Here is an 18,480-nt window from a genome sequence, read left to right as displayed (position 1 = left end):
TGTTCAAATGAAAGAAGCCGTAGGTAGAGAGCATCCCGCTTAGTGCCTGGAACATGGAAAGCACAAAATAACTACTGGCTTTTATGGTGACCATGGCCACTATATCCTCTTTCTCATCAGTGTCACTTTTCGGGTCTATTGGGTCCACAAGAAACCGGCAAACCTTAGAGCTAGTAAGAACGTGAACAGGTACTCGGCATTTGCGGGAGACTGCGACCTGCGACCCTGAGGAACACGTGATGTGTGTGTGCACACACCTGACCCTCTAGTGCTTACTCTCTCCTCTTGCTTCATTCTTTCTTCCACCCTGGCTGTGTCCGAGGAGCTCCAGGGCGAGGGAGATTGGGGAGGAGAGAGCAGAAATAGAGAGAGTTAAGACAGAACCGGTGTGAGATCCGGCTCTGTCCACCACTTTCTAATGGTGTGACCTTGGGTAAGCCCCTCCATTGTTCCAAGCCTCAGTTTCTCCACGCATAAAATGGGGATAAGAAAAGTCCTTCCTCTTTAGGATGTTGTGAGAATTAATAAAATTCAGGCACATAAGCCTAGCTCAGTGCCAGGGGCACAGAAAGGACTCGATATAGCTACAAGTACTCTTGCACCTCCCACAAATAACCACATTTTCAAGACACACATTTTCATTGTGCCCCGAGTTTCAGGTGAAGCCCAGAATTTCCAAACCTTAGGACAACCAGTTCCTTGAGTCAATGCCAAGTTTTCAGAGGAGTTGAAGATATCCTTTTAAGTACCCCTCTTCTTCAAATGACACATCAAGTTAACCTTTTCCGGACGAGTGGGGTTATCTTTGTGAACATCTGTCAGCATCATTTCTGTCAAGGTTCATTGTAAATATGGGACTGTTTGACCTTCCATGTAACGTCCAAGGCTTTACGAGCTCCTCTGTTTGCTTTTCACAATTTTTCTTTGTTCTGGGTCACCCCTTCCTGACAGGTTGACAATCAGTTGCCTTTGACTTGTCTATGCCCTCAGAAGTCTTTATTTACCATTAAAGCACACAGTTTTTCAGTGCTGTGATTTAGAAAACTGGATAATTAATGACATATAAGAACTGTTTATCAATGAAAAGCAAGTAAGGCAAAATGAGAGGTTAAGAGGTCTTGTATAATGTAAATACTTATTTTATAAAACGATCTTCATGACATCTAAGTTGACAGCCCAGGAACAATTTGGTAATGCTGGGTTTCCCTGCCCTCCACCCCATACTTCTTGGTTATGAATAAATAAAAATGTGCTGGAGAGGGGCGCCTGGGTGGCGCAGTCGGTTAAGCGTCCGACTTCAGCCAGGTCACGATCTCGCGGTCCGTGAGTTCGAGCCCCGCGTCGGGCTCTGGGCTGATGGCTCAGAGCCTGGAGCCTGTTTCCGATTCTGTGTCTCCCTCTCTCTCTGCCCCTCGCCCGTTCATGCTCTGTCTCTCTCTGTCCCAAAAATAAATAAACGTTGAAAAAAAAATTAAAAAAAAAATGTGCTGGAGAAACTAATTTCACAATGCTGAGTTACTACCCTAATACTTCTCAAAAGACAAATGCATGTGATCAGTTACATGGTGAAACTGACATACCGGACATAAAACTGGTGGATTTCCGATTGTCGTGGCTCTGCTTCCTCAGGCAGAAGGGACTGTCATGAGTTTCCTGGGAAGAGGGGGACTTCTCATTGAGCAGCTCCATCAGTCTGCGCCTCCGCCGGAAGTTCATTCTGAACTGGTAGAGAAGGTTGCTGTCCACAAATGGGTGCTTGTTGGACACTGAGGAGAAAGAACAGACGAGCATGACTGGCATCCTGGCCACTGAGCACTGCAGCCAGAAGATTCCACCCAACGGGGACAAAAGTCTTAAGAAAGAGTTTAATTCTACAGATGCCGCCATGAGCTTGTAATCCACACATGGTCCCAAATTCCTTCTGTACCGTGCACTTTAGAAATTTACTAATCAATTCCTCCAGGGGAGCTCTGCCTGATCTCAACCCTGATCTAAGTCAGACTCTTCCTGGCGTTGCCCCAGCCCCTACTGAACCTCCCTCCATCTGAGCACTTACCACACTGCACCTGCATTATCCATTCACTTCCCTGCCTTTCCCACTCAACTCTAGGCTCTCTGGGGCAGTGATCACGGCTTCATTTAGCCCTGTGTCCCCAGTACGCAGCAAAGTGCTAGTCCCATAGCAACACATCCAATTACTTTTTAACTTTTTTATTTGGAAATAATTAAAGACTCAGGGAATTGCAAAAATAATAGAGACTCCATACCGTTTATTTGCTTGTTTGTTTTGGTGGTGGGGAGAGCACATCTTTTTCTCCCAACTAAGTCACTCTGCTTAAGGGCCCAGACCGTTAATCATTCCGGCATCTTGAAATCCTAGACTACCATGTGTTTGGCTCAGAGTAGGTACTCCATAAAAGGCTGGAAGTGAATAGTCTGTGACAGGTAGATAAGCAGCATATCCAGAACACAACCTAACTTTAAACTGTTTAGCGGCTAGTCTATACCACTTCCCCCTAAACCAATCTGTGGGCTCGTGGTATGACCGTGCTGGGTCAGCAAATGCAAGCTTGGGGTGTAGCTGTATTTATTGTGCACACTTGTTATGAGTAATTCTTCTGGTCACATGGATATCAGAATCTCAAAAAGGTGGGTCCCTATTAAGAGACTCCACTGCCAACGTTTAACTTAATGATTCATATGGGTGTTTCACACTCTTCAAATGGTGATAAACTAGTCACTTTGGTGAAGTGAATGATGTTGGCCCCAAAGACAAATATACTTAATTCAGGGGTAGTTCTGCATGTTCTTAATAAATAATGCATCCTTGGATTTGGGAGATGCTGAATGCATCCTGAACCAAGAGATAAGCCAATTACACTTTGATATGATATCTACACAAAGTGGTTCTTTTTTGGATAGTCAAATTTTTATAGAAATTTACTACATCACTACATTCGAAAATACTGTAATAAAATTTTGTAGGTAAGTTATTTATTTCTGGCAGACTTTTCTGAGTTTATTAAGATTCTTTGAATCCTCAAGTTGACCTTGGCAACAGTATCTTAAATTACAACCTGAAAATACACAGTTCTATATACATTTATTGACATCTACTGTTTTCTCTTTGGACTGTGAATTATATGAAACATTAGCCCTGCTAATAAATAAATCCAGAAAAAAATTCTGAATCCAAACAAATTCCATAATGGCTAAAAGTACCTTAGAAAGTACTTTTTTAGTGTTTATTTATTTTTGAGAGAGACAGAGAGATAGGACATGAGTGGGGGAGGGGCAGAGAGAGAGGGAGACACAGGATCCAAAGCAGGTTCTAGGATCTGAGCTGTTAGCATACAGCCTGACGTGGGACTCAAACCCATGGACCATGAGATCACCTCCTGAGCTGAAGTCAGATGCTTAACGGACTGAGCCACCCTGGTGCCCCTAAAAAGTGTTTTTAATTGAAGCGGAAATATGACTATCAATTTAATCTCCTCAGGCTTTAAATACTGACCAAGGGTTAAAGTCATACCCATTCTCCATTCTCCACCTCCCCAGCTCTCCACTACCTATGGCTCAGAGGATAAACTGAGCACCTAAGATAAGATAAAAGGGTTAAATTTAAATAGTCCTTATTCATCACATTCTCTCTCCAATAGTGTAAATGACCTTAACCGTGACCAAATCAGGGAAAAGAAAAATTGGATTCGATAGTAGACCATACCTGTTTAACATAATGCAAGCAGATTGTAAGAACTCAAACAATTATACATTTATTATTTCATAACCACTGTTGTTTTTACAGTTACCAGCATGTACTGATGATATATTGCCATTTGGCTTCTGGGAATTCAATTTTATGACGCACCATATTTAACACCCCACTGAAAGTTTCAAGGACTTATTTGGATTTTAGTGTGTGAGGAGCAGCCACACTGTGAACTGAGTATCTCCATGTGTTCATCCCCCAGCTGTGTGGCTGGCATAGCTGGAGTCCAATTCTCCTCTCAGAATAGAAAAATGACAATTGCATGTGTCACTCGCATTGTTTTCAATGAATTATGCTGCTTCTAAAAGGGTTCTTTTTCTCTCTCTCTTATTAAAAGTTTAATGACATGAACACTGAATACCGCGCACTTGCTTTGTTTGTGAGTGTAGCCTTAGGTATAAAACAGATAATCGTAGTTACAAAAGCTTAAAGAGCACAGGTAGAAGCCATACTATAGCATCAACCAGTCACACAAGGCATCATTCATGTATCCGACAATGTGAGCACCTGCTAAGTGGTGCACGCTATCCCAGCCATCTATCTTAGCGTGGTGACTGCAATGTGACACCTGTTCTGTTCATCCTTTCAAGCCCATACCCTGTTTCAAATAATAACAAAACAAGTAAGCTGGGACTTTACTCAACATTTTCTTATGCCGAATAACTTCTAGAAATGAGTAGCATGCAATAAAAAGCAATTGTTCTAGAATCCAATGACGTCAGTTTTGATCCCAGTTCACCAACTTGACTGGCAGAGTGATTTGGGCAGTTTATTAAACATTTTAAGTTTGTACGGCTTTGCTGTGAAGAAGAAATGGAATAACTGGTGTGAGAGATTCGGAATGTCATCTGGAATCTACTGAAATCTAGTGGTTTAAATCTTCTTGTTCTTACACTCATAAAGATTGACTGCAGCCTTTGGTCATTTAAGTTTCTGCACAGAACCTGTTTCTTCTGCCTTTTCTGCCCTTCTTTCAAAGAACACTTCACCCATCTCCCACACACAGGTCTGTCACCTTTTCACTCATGAAAAATACGGAATCTTAACCAGATATCCAGATCTAGATTGGCAACTATCCCAATGGGAGATGTTTAAATCTCAGAAGAGACAAAAACAAGAAGTAGGGAGTGAGTTAAGACACAGGACGTTTTAGGAAGTAACTAGATGAAGAAAGCCATTTTTATAGCCATAAATTACATACATAGAGTCTCAAGAAATACACAATGGCTAAATGACATATAGTTCGTATTCCGGAAAGAAAAAGGAATTGTTTCTCTCCATACTTTAACATGACATTCTCTATATTAAATACAAAACCATTTGCTACATAGGAGTCTTGCTTTTTGCTAAACACAGAAGAAATTACCTAAACTATGGGGGAAAAAATTAAAGGGAAGGAAAGACAAATCAATTGGCAGACTGTGACTGGTGTCTCTAAATCTGGAGACTGTTCCAGTCCTTCACTTCTCAGATCTCAACACTATACGGGACTTTTATTTAGAGTAAATGTGGTGTCACGAACAATTCAATAAACTTCATTCTTTGCTCCTTGAGAATATGAAGCTGTAAACAGGAATAAGTAAGAAGAGAGAATATTCAAAGTGAGCATTCAAGATCTAGTATTATTATGGGAAAAGATAGGATTCAGTAGGCAGAGAGGGAAAAGTTAGGACCTGAGGTCCCTGGGTGGGGAAAAACACCTATTTTGGAACAACGCTGGGAGTGTCTGACCACAGCAAACCCCCTCAGGGGTAAGGTTCATCTTAAGAATGTAACAGACACCACTTCTCCCCCTCAGGTTCCTCTCAGGAATTTGAAAAAAAGACCTAACTAAAAATAACTAGTAGACCATTAAAGTATGACCTACAAGGAAGGTATGGCCATAGACCACCCCTCATACAATGGAATCGAGCCCATCAGGAATGGACAACTCAGCACCCAGAGCTATCAAGCCAATAAGGGTAGGACCTGCGAAGGAACAAGGGGGAAGGGTTGGGGTGTTGACCAGAACCTTGGAAAACAAAGATCCTTGCCTATTGCCACGAGCATTCACTTTCAGAGGTTCCCCCCTCAGTAAAGAGAGCTTTCATACCCTGATCTTATACTCTAATAAACTTTTGCCTACTGCTCATTATATTTTGCATCCACCTCTTTATTCTTCAAAGCAGCGAGACCACGAATCCTGGGTATTGAGGTAAAAAAAAAAAAAGTCCTGCAATATTCTGGTTGTGCTCTTATAATTACAGTTGTAATTAAAAAGTGATAATTATTGACTCATTCAATTTATATTCCTGTGACTTATGAAGACTTCCCTTTTATACTGGTGGCATTCCCAAGGGACTTGACTTGGCTTGGTATCAAAATAGATATAAAACAGGAGAAAAAGCAGCCACAGCCAAAAAGCTAAAGCCATTAAATACAAGAGGGTCTAACCGCTTATGAAAGCGGGGGTTCTAGAAGCACTAAGCTCACAATGTTGTTGATATTTGGTAAGAGAAAATAGATCCTGATTCACAGTGTGCCTTTACTTTTCAGAAAGCATGAAGGAAATGGCATGTAATCTACCAAAATAACAAAGTGACATAGTTGACTTTTTGTGGATAATGTGGCTATGTTTTTCTCTTATAAGTTGTTAGGATGACTTTAACAAACACAAAGAGATTTTTTTTTTTTTAATTTTTTTTCAATGTTTATTTATTTTTGTGACAGCGAGAGACAGAGCACGAACGGGGGAGGGGCAGAGAGAGGGAGACACAGAATCGGAAACAGGCTCCAGGCTCTGAGCCATCAGCCCAGAGCCCGACGCGGGGCTCGAACTCACGGATCGCGAGATCGTGACCTGGCTGAAGTCGAACGCTTAACCGACTGCGCCACCCAGGCGCCCCAAAGAGATTTTTAAAAGTGATTATCGGGACACCTGGGTGGCTCAGTTGGGTAAGTGTCCAATTCTTGATTTTGGCTCAAGTCATGATCTCTCGGTTCATGACTTGGAGCCCCGTATCAGGCTCTGCACTCTCAGTGTGGGGCTGCTGGGGATTCTCTCTCTCTCTCTCTCTCTCTCTCTCTCTCTCTCTGCTTCCTCCACTCATTCTCTCTCTTTCTGAAAATAAACTTTTTTAAAAAAAGTGATTATCTACAAGAGGGGAAATTGGCTTCTACTCTACTGACACATATAATCTAAGGATGAATATAAACATTTATCATCTTGAAACCTACAAACTCAGCTGAATATAGAAGACATTTTAAGCTACTTATCTAGTTGAAGGGAGGAAGGTCACATACTTTCATCTATCCTTGAAATGTCTGCTGGCAAATGACCTAACACAACAGGCATCGTGAAGTAAGTGAACTGAATCCGGCAGTGTGATAAGGGGAGATGGACGGGAGTGAGGGGAGAGTATGCACAGACACCAACTGCTCCCGGGATGCACTTCATCAAATCTTTTTATAGGATGGTCTCGGGGCACCTGGGTAGCTCAGTTAGTTAAGCATCTGACTCTTGATTTCAGCTCAGGTCATGATCTCATGGTTCGTGGGTTCAAGCCCCGTGTCGGGCTCTGCATTAACACTGTGGAGTTAGTGCAGAGCTGTTAGTGCAGAGCCTGCTTGGGATATTCTCTCTCTCTCCCTCTCTCTCTCTCTCTCTCTCTCTCTGCCCCTCTCCTGTGCCCTCTCTCTCTCACTCACACACAAAATAAATAAATAAACAACAACAACAAAATAAAGGGTGGTCTTGGATCTGGGATCACGTAAGCAATTTAGCAGTGTAAAAAGAGGGCTTAAGCAGAGGGGAGATAAGGATAATGGCTGTCACGGTTAAGAAGAAAGATCAGCAAGGATGAGGATGGGGGGACCATACTACACAAGTAAACTGGTGTCAAACCTAAAAGGTCTTCAAGGTCACCTGAAAGAGAGGAAACCCTCACCAGCTGCCTGACTGGCATCTTCATCATCATCGTCCTCCACAGTGGCACAGGTGGGTGTGGCTCACCCTTCCCCCAGGGTACAGTGGTGGGTGAAAGATCATTCTGGGCCATCAGGGCTGTCACTCTATCCCACTCCTCACTTGCTTTCTTACCTCATACATCCCTGTACCTCCTCCCCAAAGGACCACTTAGCACCTGCAGACCTTGCCTAATAGTATTGACAAACCTCAAGGATAAACAGATGGCTGATCTAGTCCTCAGACTTAGCACTTCTAAAAGGCTAATCAGTTCTCCGTATGAAAATATTGCACCCTCTCTGCCAATAAGACCAAGGCTTTCAGCTGTTTCACGCATCCAGTGAAGTCTTTGCACGCTTTGGTCTCCCTGCTCTTGCTAATACACAGTCCTTCAGACTAGTCCTTCAGAGTCCAAGCATCTCAGGTCACTTAGTATATTGCAGATTTTACAGACAGACTGTCAAGACTAAAAAAAAAAAATACTAATATAATGCTTTTTATTAATGTGTTTGGTGGAAAACCAGAACTGAGAATGAACTACAACAGAGGGTCAAAGCTATTTTTTTTTTAATCTGAGATATACTGAAGGCTGTAGCCACCCATCTCAAACCATCCTAAAGGGGATGCAGGAGTTGAAAGAGCCCTGCTTCCCAAAGGAGCAAAAGTCCTTGATTCAAGAACATTGAGCAAGTGTATTTAAGTGCCTATGCCATGTAAGGACAGTGCTAGGTGCCTGGAATATAAAACTCTTCAAAAGGCAATAACAACAGTGAGTCAGAGAACTAAAATAATTACTTCCTGAGCACTGACAACAGTAATAAGAGGATATGAAAACAGGAAATTGGTTTTAGAGTATAAAGTCCTATTAGCTGACAATACTAAAACAAAACACAGTCACAAAGCCAGAACCCAATTACACCAATTTAATTGATTGAAAGGAGGTGAGGAACCAGGATCAAAGTGAGTCTAGTAAAGATGGCAGAAAAGAAGAAAATCAAAACATAGTATTGTGATTGTGTAGGTTTCTGCAGCCTCCATGTCTTACAGCCAGAAATGTAAAGGTAATAAACAGATGGCAGGTCAAAGTATGTTTTATTCTTCACTATGCATCATTAAATAATAGCCAGGTGCCTTCCAAGGACTAGAACCTTTGTTAGTGACAAAACTCAGAACAAAGGGTATGTTTTTCAGAGACTAAATCATACCAAGAGCACAGAGAGGTCTAAAACCAAATTTATTTTGTCCAGGAAATGGAGTATCTCACATACAAAAGTCAATGAAAAAACTCTGTAACTCTGTTCTAGATCTTTTGGGCTTCTTGGCGTAAATCCAAAGGCCTAATGAAAGCACCTCAGTGTTGATTTATTTCACATGTATACATTCATCACGGAGTGTGTATAACATACTGTGTAAGGCCAGCATGGATGAAGCCATCACACTTATATTAAGCTCTACCCCACCAAGGCATCTGATGCTGAGAATATTGATAACAATAATGAGAGTAAGAATCGGCTAGCATTTGTTGAGTGACACTCTGTGCCAGGTCCTATGCTTAATAGCACATGCATGATTATATCATTCAGTTCTCATAGCAGCACTATGGGAGAGCTATTATGATTATTCCCATTTTACAGATGAGAAAACAGGATTACACAAGGTAAACTTACCCAAGGTTCCATAGTTATTAACTGGAAGGTCCAAGACAGAAACACTGACAGGTTGACTCTGGAACCCCATCTTGTAATCTCCTGGCTAGACTGTCTCCCAACCAAAGATATAACAATGCCAAATGAGGAAGTGAATAACCTTACAAACACACACACACACACACACACACACACACACACACACACAAAACAGAATTTGCTTTTCTCTCATTTATTCCTGTCTATAGTTTACAGAAGGCAGTTTGGATGGGCAGATTTCCACAAAACTCTTCACCAGGCCAAAACATTTATTACCTTGGAATTGCTTATTGAAAGAACAGAACGATGACGGTCTCAGATGGCCCTGGGTTGAACACCAGCTTCACTCTGTTGTATTGTTTTGTTTTGTTTTTAAATGATGAACTGCATTGTATTTGTCCAAATTATACAGATGATTTTTTTCACTTTCCATTTTACTCAGCCTGAGAAAACACTGGCAGAATCCTCAAGATTATTCATCTTTGATACTCATGTTTTGTTCAGTGCTGAATGCCTAGTCTTTACTAAGTTACTTAACTGCCCTGAGCTTCAATTATATTCATCTGTAATATGAGTTGAAGAACTAATTGCATAACATAGGTAAAAAAGCCCATTATAGTTTCTGGTCCTTACAGGCACTCCATTAATGTTGGCCATGTGTGGGTCTCCTTGAGGGCCCAAGGTATCAGTACCCAAAAGATACCTTTCCAAGGTATAAGACTTTGCAGACATCACCCATGTAGGGGAAGAATCTGGAAGCAACTTCAGGTGTTCTGGAAGAAAAGGAGGCATCCAACCTACACCAGATCAATTCAGCTGGGCCAACAACATGGAGAAGGATATCCAGTGTGATGCTAGAGGTACCCAGGAACCATGGCAGGTGAAAACCCACCAAAACCCGATTCCCAGATGGCATTTTTTTTTTTGGTGGCCATGGTGCTGAGTTTCTTTCTTTTTTGTAGTTTAATTTTCTTAATTTACATCCAAATTAGCATTTAGTGCAACAATGATTTCAGGAGTAGGTTCCTTAATGCCCCTTACCATTTAGCCCATCCCCCTTCTACAACCCCACTAGTAACCCTCTGTTTGTTCTCCATATTTAAGAGTCTCTTATGTTTTGTCCCCCTCCCTGTTTTCATATTATTTTTGCTTCCCTTCCTTATGTTCATTTGTTCTGTGTCTTAAAGTCCTCATATGAGCGAAGCCATATGATATTTGTCTTTCTCTGACTAATTTCGCTTAGCATAATATCCTCTAGTTCCATCCACGTAGTTGCAAATGGCAAGATTTCATTCTTTTTGATTTCCACATAATACTCCATTGTATATATATACCACATCTTCTTTATCCATTCATCCATCGATGGACATTTGGGCTCTTTCCGTACTTTGGCTATTGTTGGTAGTGCTGCCATAAACATCGAGGTGCATGTGTCCCTTCGAAACAGCATACTTGTATCCCTTGGATAAATACCTACTAGTGCAATTGCTGGGTCGTAGGTAGTTCTATTTTAATTTTTTGAGAAATCTCCATACTGGTTTCCAGAGTGGCTGCACCAGCTTGCATTACCACCGACAATGCAAGAGATCCTCTTTCTCCGCATCCTCGCCAACACCTGTTGTTTCCTGAGTTGTTAATGTTAGCCATTCTGACAGGTGTGAGGTGGTATCTCATTGTGGTTTTGATTTGTATTTCCCTGATGATGAGAGATGTTGAGCATTTTTTCATGTGTCGGTTGCCCATCTGGATGTCTTCTTTGGAGAAGTGTCTATTCATGTCTTTTGCCCATTTCTTCACTGGATTATTTGGTTTTTTTGGGGGTGTTGAATTTGATAAGTTCTTTATAGATTTTGGATACTAACCCTTTATCTGATATGTTGTTTGCAAATATCTTCTCCCATTCCGTCGGTTGCCTTTTAGTTTTGCTGCTTGTTTCCTTCGCTGTGCAGAAGCTTTTTATTTTGATGAGGTCCCAGTAGTTCATTTTTGCTTTTGTTTCCCTTGCCTGTGGAGACGTGTTGAGTAAGAAGTTGCTGCGGCCAAGATCAAAGAGGTTTTTGCCTGCTTTCTCCTTGAGGATTTTCATGGCTTCCTATCTTACATTTAGGTCTTTCATCCATTTTGAGTTTGTTTTTGTGTGGTCCAGGTTCATTCTTCTGCATGTCGCTGTCCAGTTTTCCCAGCCCCACTTGCTGAAAAGACTGTCTTTATTCCATTGTATATTCTTTCCTGCTTTGTCAAAAATCAGTTGGCCGTACGTTTGTGGGTCCATTTCTGGGTTCCCTATTCTGTTCTATTGATCTGAGTGTCTGTCGTTATGCCACCCAGATGGCAATTTCTAACTCTTCCCAGAAAGGTTACCACAGAACGTGCTGTAACTTTACTGTAGAGCAATTTATCAGGTGCTCCTTATGAGACTGAAGAGTATGGTACATTCAAAATAGGAAAAAGAAGATATTCAAAAAAGAAAGAAATCAGTGGTGAGATTTAGGTTGTTTTTTTTTTTTTAAAAAAAAAACTGTCTTCCTATATTTTCTATATCATTTATATCTGTATTCACCTTTTCTTATACCAAAAAGGGATATAGATATTGGAAAATCCTTGCCTACTTTTTAAAAGATAAACTTGATATTTTGAAATCATTTTAGATTCATAGAAAGGCAGCAAAACATAACACAGACAATTCCCATTCACCCCAGAAGCCCCCTAATGTTAAGATAATCATGGTGCAGTGGTCCAAACTAAGACATTAACCTTGGTTCCCTTCTATTTCAAGTATCACTTAGAGCGATAAGGAACTCCGTGTGTGGACAAAAGAAGAAAACTATTCCTTGGAAGCCCATGTTTCACAGGGAAGATCCCATAGTCACTTAATGATAAAGACATTTGTCCTTGTGGATGACAATGCTGGCTGCTGTCCAAAACACATTCTCTCTTTCTTCCGCCTTTATTATTTGCTCAGGGTAGCAGTGTGCCTGGGTAAAAGCATTAGTTCACTGATTGCCTTCCACCAAGGGGTGACCATGTGACATAGTTCTGGCCCATGTGATATAGATATAATTCCCTGGGAAAGGCAACCTCTCCTAAAGAAAAGCAAAGTCTTGCTAGGTGACAGCTCTCGGCCATTCTATCTTCTTCCTGCCCACAGTGCAGACTTGAGGCCTGGCATCCATTAGGAAGGGCCACACAGAGATGGATGGGGCTATATCCACCTCTTACCAGCCCAGGATTCTCCACCTGGAACAGCTTGCTGCCTGAGCTGTTCCAGGAACTGCTCTATTCAAGCCCGTCATTACTACATTTGCCGTTATTTGCGGCAAAACAGAATCCTGATGCTGTTCCAAACCCAGGCTTAGAGACATGAAATTAAAAGCTCAAAAAACAAATGCTTTCTGTTTATTTGCAGCCCACACCTTGTAACAAACTATGCTTGATTCAGAGGCCAAGAGGGATAAGACATAAAGTCACACAGACAAAAGATATGCCTTCCAGCAACTCATCTCTGACTCCCCTGTGATTGAACTGGTTATGGACAGTCCCTCGGCCTCAATTTTTACATTTGTGGAAAAGAAATTACAACAACTTCATCTTTTAACCAACACAAGTGAAGTTAATAAACATACAGGGACACATAGATGTCTGAAAGGTCACAATAACGCCAATGCACCATTAATAATATTGTTCTGCTGTCAGCGAAAATCCAAAGGATCCCACAACGAAGAGCAGAAATTTAAGAAAGTGCTCCAGAACTTTGGGTTATATACTGGATAAGCCCTTTCTGAGTAATGAGAGAACCAGTCTAAGTGATGGCAGTCAACAATTTCTGACTTGTGGAAATATTTAAAAATCAAAGGGAATATTAAAAAAACAGAGGTGAAAGAAAATATGATTGTGAAATCAGTGTGCTGGGGAAGGGAGAATTGTCGTCACCATTCCAGAAATTTGTGTCACTGGCACCCAGCTTTATGGGGGTGTCCAAACCAACACTGCAAAGTATAGGTAACAAGGTGCTTCTTTAACACAAACATTCAGGAATTTAGCCACAGACAAAGATCTCTGAGATGAGGGACTGAAAAATGACATACACACTCACCAGGATATCACCCTGCCCTGTACTGGTTTCAAAAAGGTCTAGAGGGAGGCTCTCCAGAATAGCAGCCACAGGTCACATGTGGCTGCCAAGCCTTGAGGGGTGGCGAGTCTGAATTGAGATGAGCTGTAAGTGTAAAATCTGCACTGGATCTTAAAATATTGAGTATGAAAAATAAGAACATAAAATAGCTGATTGGTATTTTTCATGTTGATTACATTTTGAAGTGGTATTTTGGAGACAGTGAGTTAATATATTACTGAGATGAATTTCACCCGCCTCTACTGTTTTTACTGTGGCCATGAGAAAAGTTAAAAGTATATCTATGGTTTGCATTTGTGGCTCACATCATGTTTCCATTGGAAGCACGATGGGCCTAGAGTAGGGGCTGGTTTTCCATAGGAACAGACCAGCTAAGCACCGAACAAGTTCATCCCTTTAAGTGTAACACTTTGAGAGCTATCTGTCATAGAAGGTAACTCTTATCCCGAGCTTCTGATAGCCAAAGAATCGAGGGTTGTTCTTACCGCAGTCTTTTTCCCCTTCACACTATGTCCCCCATCCTATTTCCTTCATTTTGATGAGGAAGCACATTATGTTCCCACTTGATAGGAATCCCTGCTCGAGATTATGCTCTCAGCAACTGTCAAAGAGGACTTCAGAAGTCCTGCCATATGTAGCAACGTGGATGGAACTGGAGGGTATTATGCTAAGTGAAATAAGTCAGTCAGACAAAAACAGATAGCATATGTTTTCACTCATATATGGATCTTGAGAAACTTAACAGAAGACCATGGGGGAAGGGAAGGGGGAAAAAAAGGTTACAAACAGAGAGGGTGGGAGGCAAACCATAAGAGACTGTTAAATACAGAGAACAAACTGAGGGTGGATGGGGGGTGGGGGAAAGGGGAAAGTGGGCAACGGGCATTGAGGAGGGCACTTGTTGGAATGAGCACTGGGTGTTGTATGGAAGCCAATCTGACAATAAATTATATTAAAAAAAAAAAAGAGGACCTCAGAGAGACGGGAATAGGCCAGTGGTTAAAAACCAGCACCTTCCCCTTCTCCCTGGACATGGCGGCTTTGGTAATTTCCAACCACACTGAAACCTGGGCAGGAGCCAAAGGAGTGGCTATAATAAAATGGATAGAAGAAGTGGTGAGGGGTTGGGGGGGGCCTCCTTACTGGGTCCAATGTCATCACTGGGACAGAGAAGAAAGTGAAGGAGAGCTTTTTAGAGAAAAAAGCTAGATAAAATGTTAGAGACTTTAGAATTTTATGTCAGTTTTAAAATAACTTATATAGGGGCACCTGGGTGGCTCAGTCAGTTAAGCATCTGACTTCGGCTCAGGTAGTGATCTCATGGTTCATGGGTTTGAGCCCTGCATCGGGGTCTATGCTGACAGCTCGGAGCCTGGAGCCTGCTTCAGATTCTGCATCTCCCCCCTCTCTCTTTGTCCCTCCCCCACTCGCACTCTCTCTCAAAAATAAACATTAAATAAAATAAAATAACTTTTTAAATAACTCTATAAAAACATTATTCTCCAAATTAGATTAAAATTGGTTATGAATATTAATTAACACATATTTTCCCAACTGTAATCTGGATATGTATGTGGTGTGTGTGTGTGTGTGTGTGTGTGTGTGTGTGTGTGTAACTCCTTCTTTAATTTTTAACTTAATCCTGTTGCATAGTCACACCAATCAGAGTTGACCATATGGTCAGTTTTACACCTAGCAATCACTCCAGGGTACTAATATGCTTCAGCTTATTTGGCCAATCCTGGTGGAAGAGGGGAGGAGGGAGCGAGGAGGAGGAGCTATAGGTCCGAACACAAAAGACAATCCAGACAGACTGTCTGAGAGGGGACCCTCAGCTAAGAGAAGTGAGTTCACGTGAGTGGCTGAGAATCTAGAACGAGAGGCGGCAAGTTGGGGACTTTCTAGAGCTACAAGAATGGTCTGTGATGTAAAAGAGAATGGAGAGATTTCACTCCTTAAAGGAGAGCCTCTTAACTTTCTGTCCCACCTGCCTCCACCCTGCCTGGAGGGCTGTGGTCAAACTTGTGTCCATCAGTAGCCAGGACTTAACACCACAGTTTCCTGACCAGTGGGAGAGAGAAGAGTCATATCCTGATCCAAAATCTGAATTGTCCATTCCACCCTGATACGTGTTTCTACTATACCTGAGACGCTCGTCTACACGTCCCACTAAAAATGACCACTGAAAACCAGCTGAGTCCTTAAACTGCCACACAACACCTAACTGAGTAGTACTTAATACAAGACTGCATAGTTTCCATATACTTCAACTGCACAGAGATTGTGTGCCTCTGTTTTAAGACTTCCTCGTGTTGTTAAAGAAATGCTGCATTTGGATAAACTGAGGACTATGTACAGCTGGGACACTGGACAACAAGCCGTCAGGAGCAAGGCAGGAGTTGGTAGGAGTGCATGTTTCAGAGCCAAATGCTGTCTGTAGCTAGATCAGTGTCTGTAGACCTGACAAGTTATACTAATGTCAACTAAAGACTGAAATATTTACATTTCCGACACTGTTGACAAAAGGCCTCTGTTCCTTATGCATTGCACTCTTTTGGAAGATTACATGAGCTAAGGTATCTCTTATTCCCTTCACACTTTCTAATAGTTAAGTCCTGGTGTAGCTACAAGACCTGTTTTCCTTTAACCAAAATCAACACTTCAATGTGTGCCAATGCATCAGCCCTTGACTTTCCCAAGCAACCTGGCTCCCTTATGTTTACACTGCAACAACATTATGGCTGTGTACACGTTTCTTCTTGCTTTGGATTCAGCTACAATAAAAAGTGAAACGGAGCCAAAGCATATCAGAAGGCACAGTGGGATAATTCCCAGAGATTCTAAATTGAGAAGGTAAAACAATTTTATTAGACGATGGCTGTTGATAAAGATTGTGCTTGAAATAATTATTGAAAGTGGACTGAGAAAATATTCTCTCCAAGCAGTACTTTTGTTCCTATTCAAAGTTTAACATGAAAGAGCTAAGAATGATTATACTAGTGCCAAATACTGTATACTGTCATCTAAAACAACAGGAATAACAATACCAAGTGCACTGATCTGGGGGTAGAGGATGAAATGAACTAACACCAGTAAAGAACAGTCTATCACTTGTGCCTACCTAAAGCATCCCTCCCCTACCTGGTGAGTCTGTCAGTCAAAGGGTTCTGCCCATCTAGGGTCAAGACGTGGGCAGGTGACCCGGGTTCAGCCAATCAGAGTCACTCCCTAGGGTTTAGCACGGAGCTAATTTCCTGGCTCTAGGTGGCTGGAAGAGATGGCCCTTTCGTCACTAGTTCCTGGCAAGTGGATTCCCAAGAGCTGCTCTAGTACTTCTCCAGGCATCTGGTTTTTCAATGTTTCCTTTAACTGTCAGCTAGCTCTGCCTATGTTTAAAGCAAATAATGATTGGGGCTGCTTATACTGAAAGAACGCTAGCTGGTATAAATACTCAGCACTGTGCCCAGCAAATGGTAAGGTTTCAATAAGTGGTCACTACTGCCATCCATTCATTTAACACCTTTCTTTCTTTCTTTCTTTCTTTCTTTCTTTCTTTCTTTCTTTCTTTTTCTGAATAGTCAATATACCAATGCCAAGCCACTGGGGACACAGAGAGAGAAAACCAATTCTCTGTACTCTAAGCACTGAACATTCTAGTTAAGGGTAAAGAAAAATGAAGATACTGACTGGATACCATCTGTAATACAAAAATCTTCTTGTTGGTAGCAAGAAGTTACCAAAGGCCAAAAGTAAGAGAACGTGAGTAGGAGAGTCTTGATGGACAGGAAGGGAGGGTAGGCCAGCAACGGTAGGTTGCTATTGACAGAGACTCTCTCCTTTTCTGACTCTATAGTCAGATTCTCCTGAACCCTCTTTTCTATTAGGCCTTGACCTTGGCCCCCATCCTGTCTTTGGCTTGCCCAGCCCAGTCTTAAAGAATCCCCCTAAGTCAGTCTGGTGAGAACCACCCCCTCCCACCCTCGATATTCAATCACTCTTGATATTTGACCAAATTTCTCCTCTTCCATCTTTGCTTGTAAGTCCTTGGCCTACCTTCCTTAAGAATTCTCTTAAACTGGTTTAGCAAGAATCCCTTTAGGGGCGCCTGCCTGGGTGGCTCAGTCGATTAAGCGTCTGACTCCTGATTTCAGCTCAGGTCATCATCTCACTGTTAGGAGATCAAGCCCCGTGTCAGCCTCCGCACTGGGCATGGAGCCTGCTTAAGATTCTCTCTCCTCCTCTGTCTCTCCCCATCTCTTTCTCTCTCTCTCTCAAAAGAAAAGAAAAGAAATGAAAAGAGAAAAAAGAAGAAAAGAATCCCTCTACGCTTGATGTCTTCCTATTAATAAATTTCCATCTCCTGACCCCTTCGTTCTGTCCTCGCAGTATTCAGAGTTTGGCCCCATCTCCCTTCACCACTGCAATACTCCTATTGCAAATAGTCTTGGGGCAAGTCCTCCTTAGTGTTCTAACTGTCAGAATACTCTTCTTTTCCGCAGTATCACTCAGTCTTGGGCCAGTCGCAATCTTGCCTTCAGCCTCAATCATCAGGGCCATTTTTCTTCCCTTCCTCCCATCCTCTCTCTCTCTCTCTCTCTTTCATCCTTTCTTTAGGCAGGCTATTCCAGGCTCAGGCTGAACTCTTGTCAGTGATCGTAATTACTGGTAAGATGGGGCTAATTCCTGTCTGGCTCTGGCATCTAGCTTCCTGGGTGGCAGGTTCCAAGCTCTCTCTCCATGGCTGTCAGACCGAACGTCTCAGCTACTGTCTTCCGCTGCAGAATGGGATAATCACAACTACCCCCGAGCAGCTGGGAGGATTAAAAGGCTAATATACATAAAACCACTTTGGGAATTGCAAAATGTTATATAAATATATTCTTAAAACAAAAGAAAAAGAAAGAGGGCTTGATGAAGTGTTGAAATTGTTGAAGAGCTCTGACTAAATCTT

General features: G+C 41.9%; 1 protein-coding gene across 2 annotated transcripts in view; it reads right to left on the bottom strand.

Moving 5' to 3' along the window:
* The window catches only part of DEPTOR (DEP domain containing MTOR interacting protein), a 135,592-nt gene that overhangs the window by 41,815 nt on the left and 75,297 nt on the right, over positions 1-18,480 (bottom strand). For both annotated transcript variants that reach the window (XM_047074134.1, XM_047074135.1), the window contains exon 5: positions 1,581-1,766. In XM_047074134.1, the coding sequence (XP_046930090.1) occupies positions 1,581-1,766 (186 nt within the window). The remainder of the gene's footprint in view (positions 1-1,580; positions 1,767-18,480) is intronic.

Source organism: Lynx rufus, unplaced genomic scaffold (genome assembly GCF_022079265.1).
Source record: "Lynx rufus isolate CCGP_SWC_20201006 ecotype Redwood Valley unplaced genomic scaffold, mLynRuf1.p SCAF_12, whole genome shotgun sequence".
Lineage (NCBI taxonomy): Eukaryota > Metazoa > Chordata > Mammalia > Carnivora > Felidae > Lynx > Lynx rufus.
This window is presented reverse-complemented; position numbering and strand designations above follow the sequence as displayed.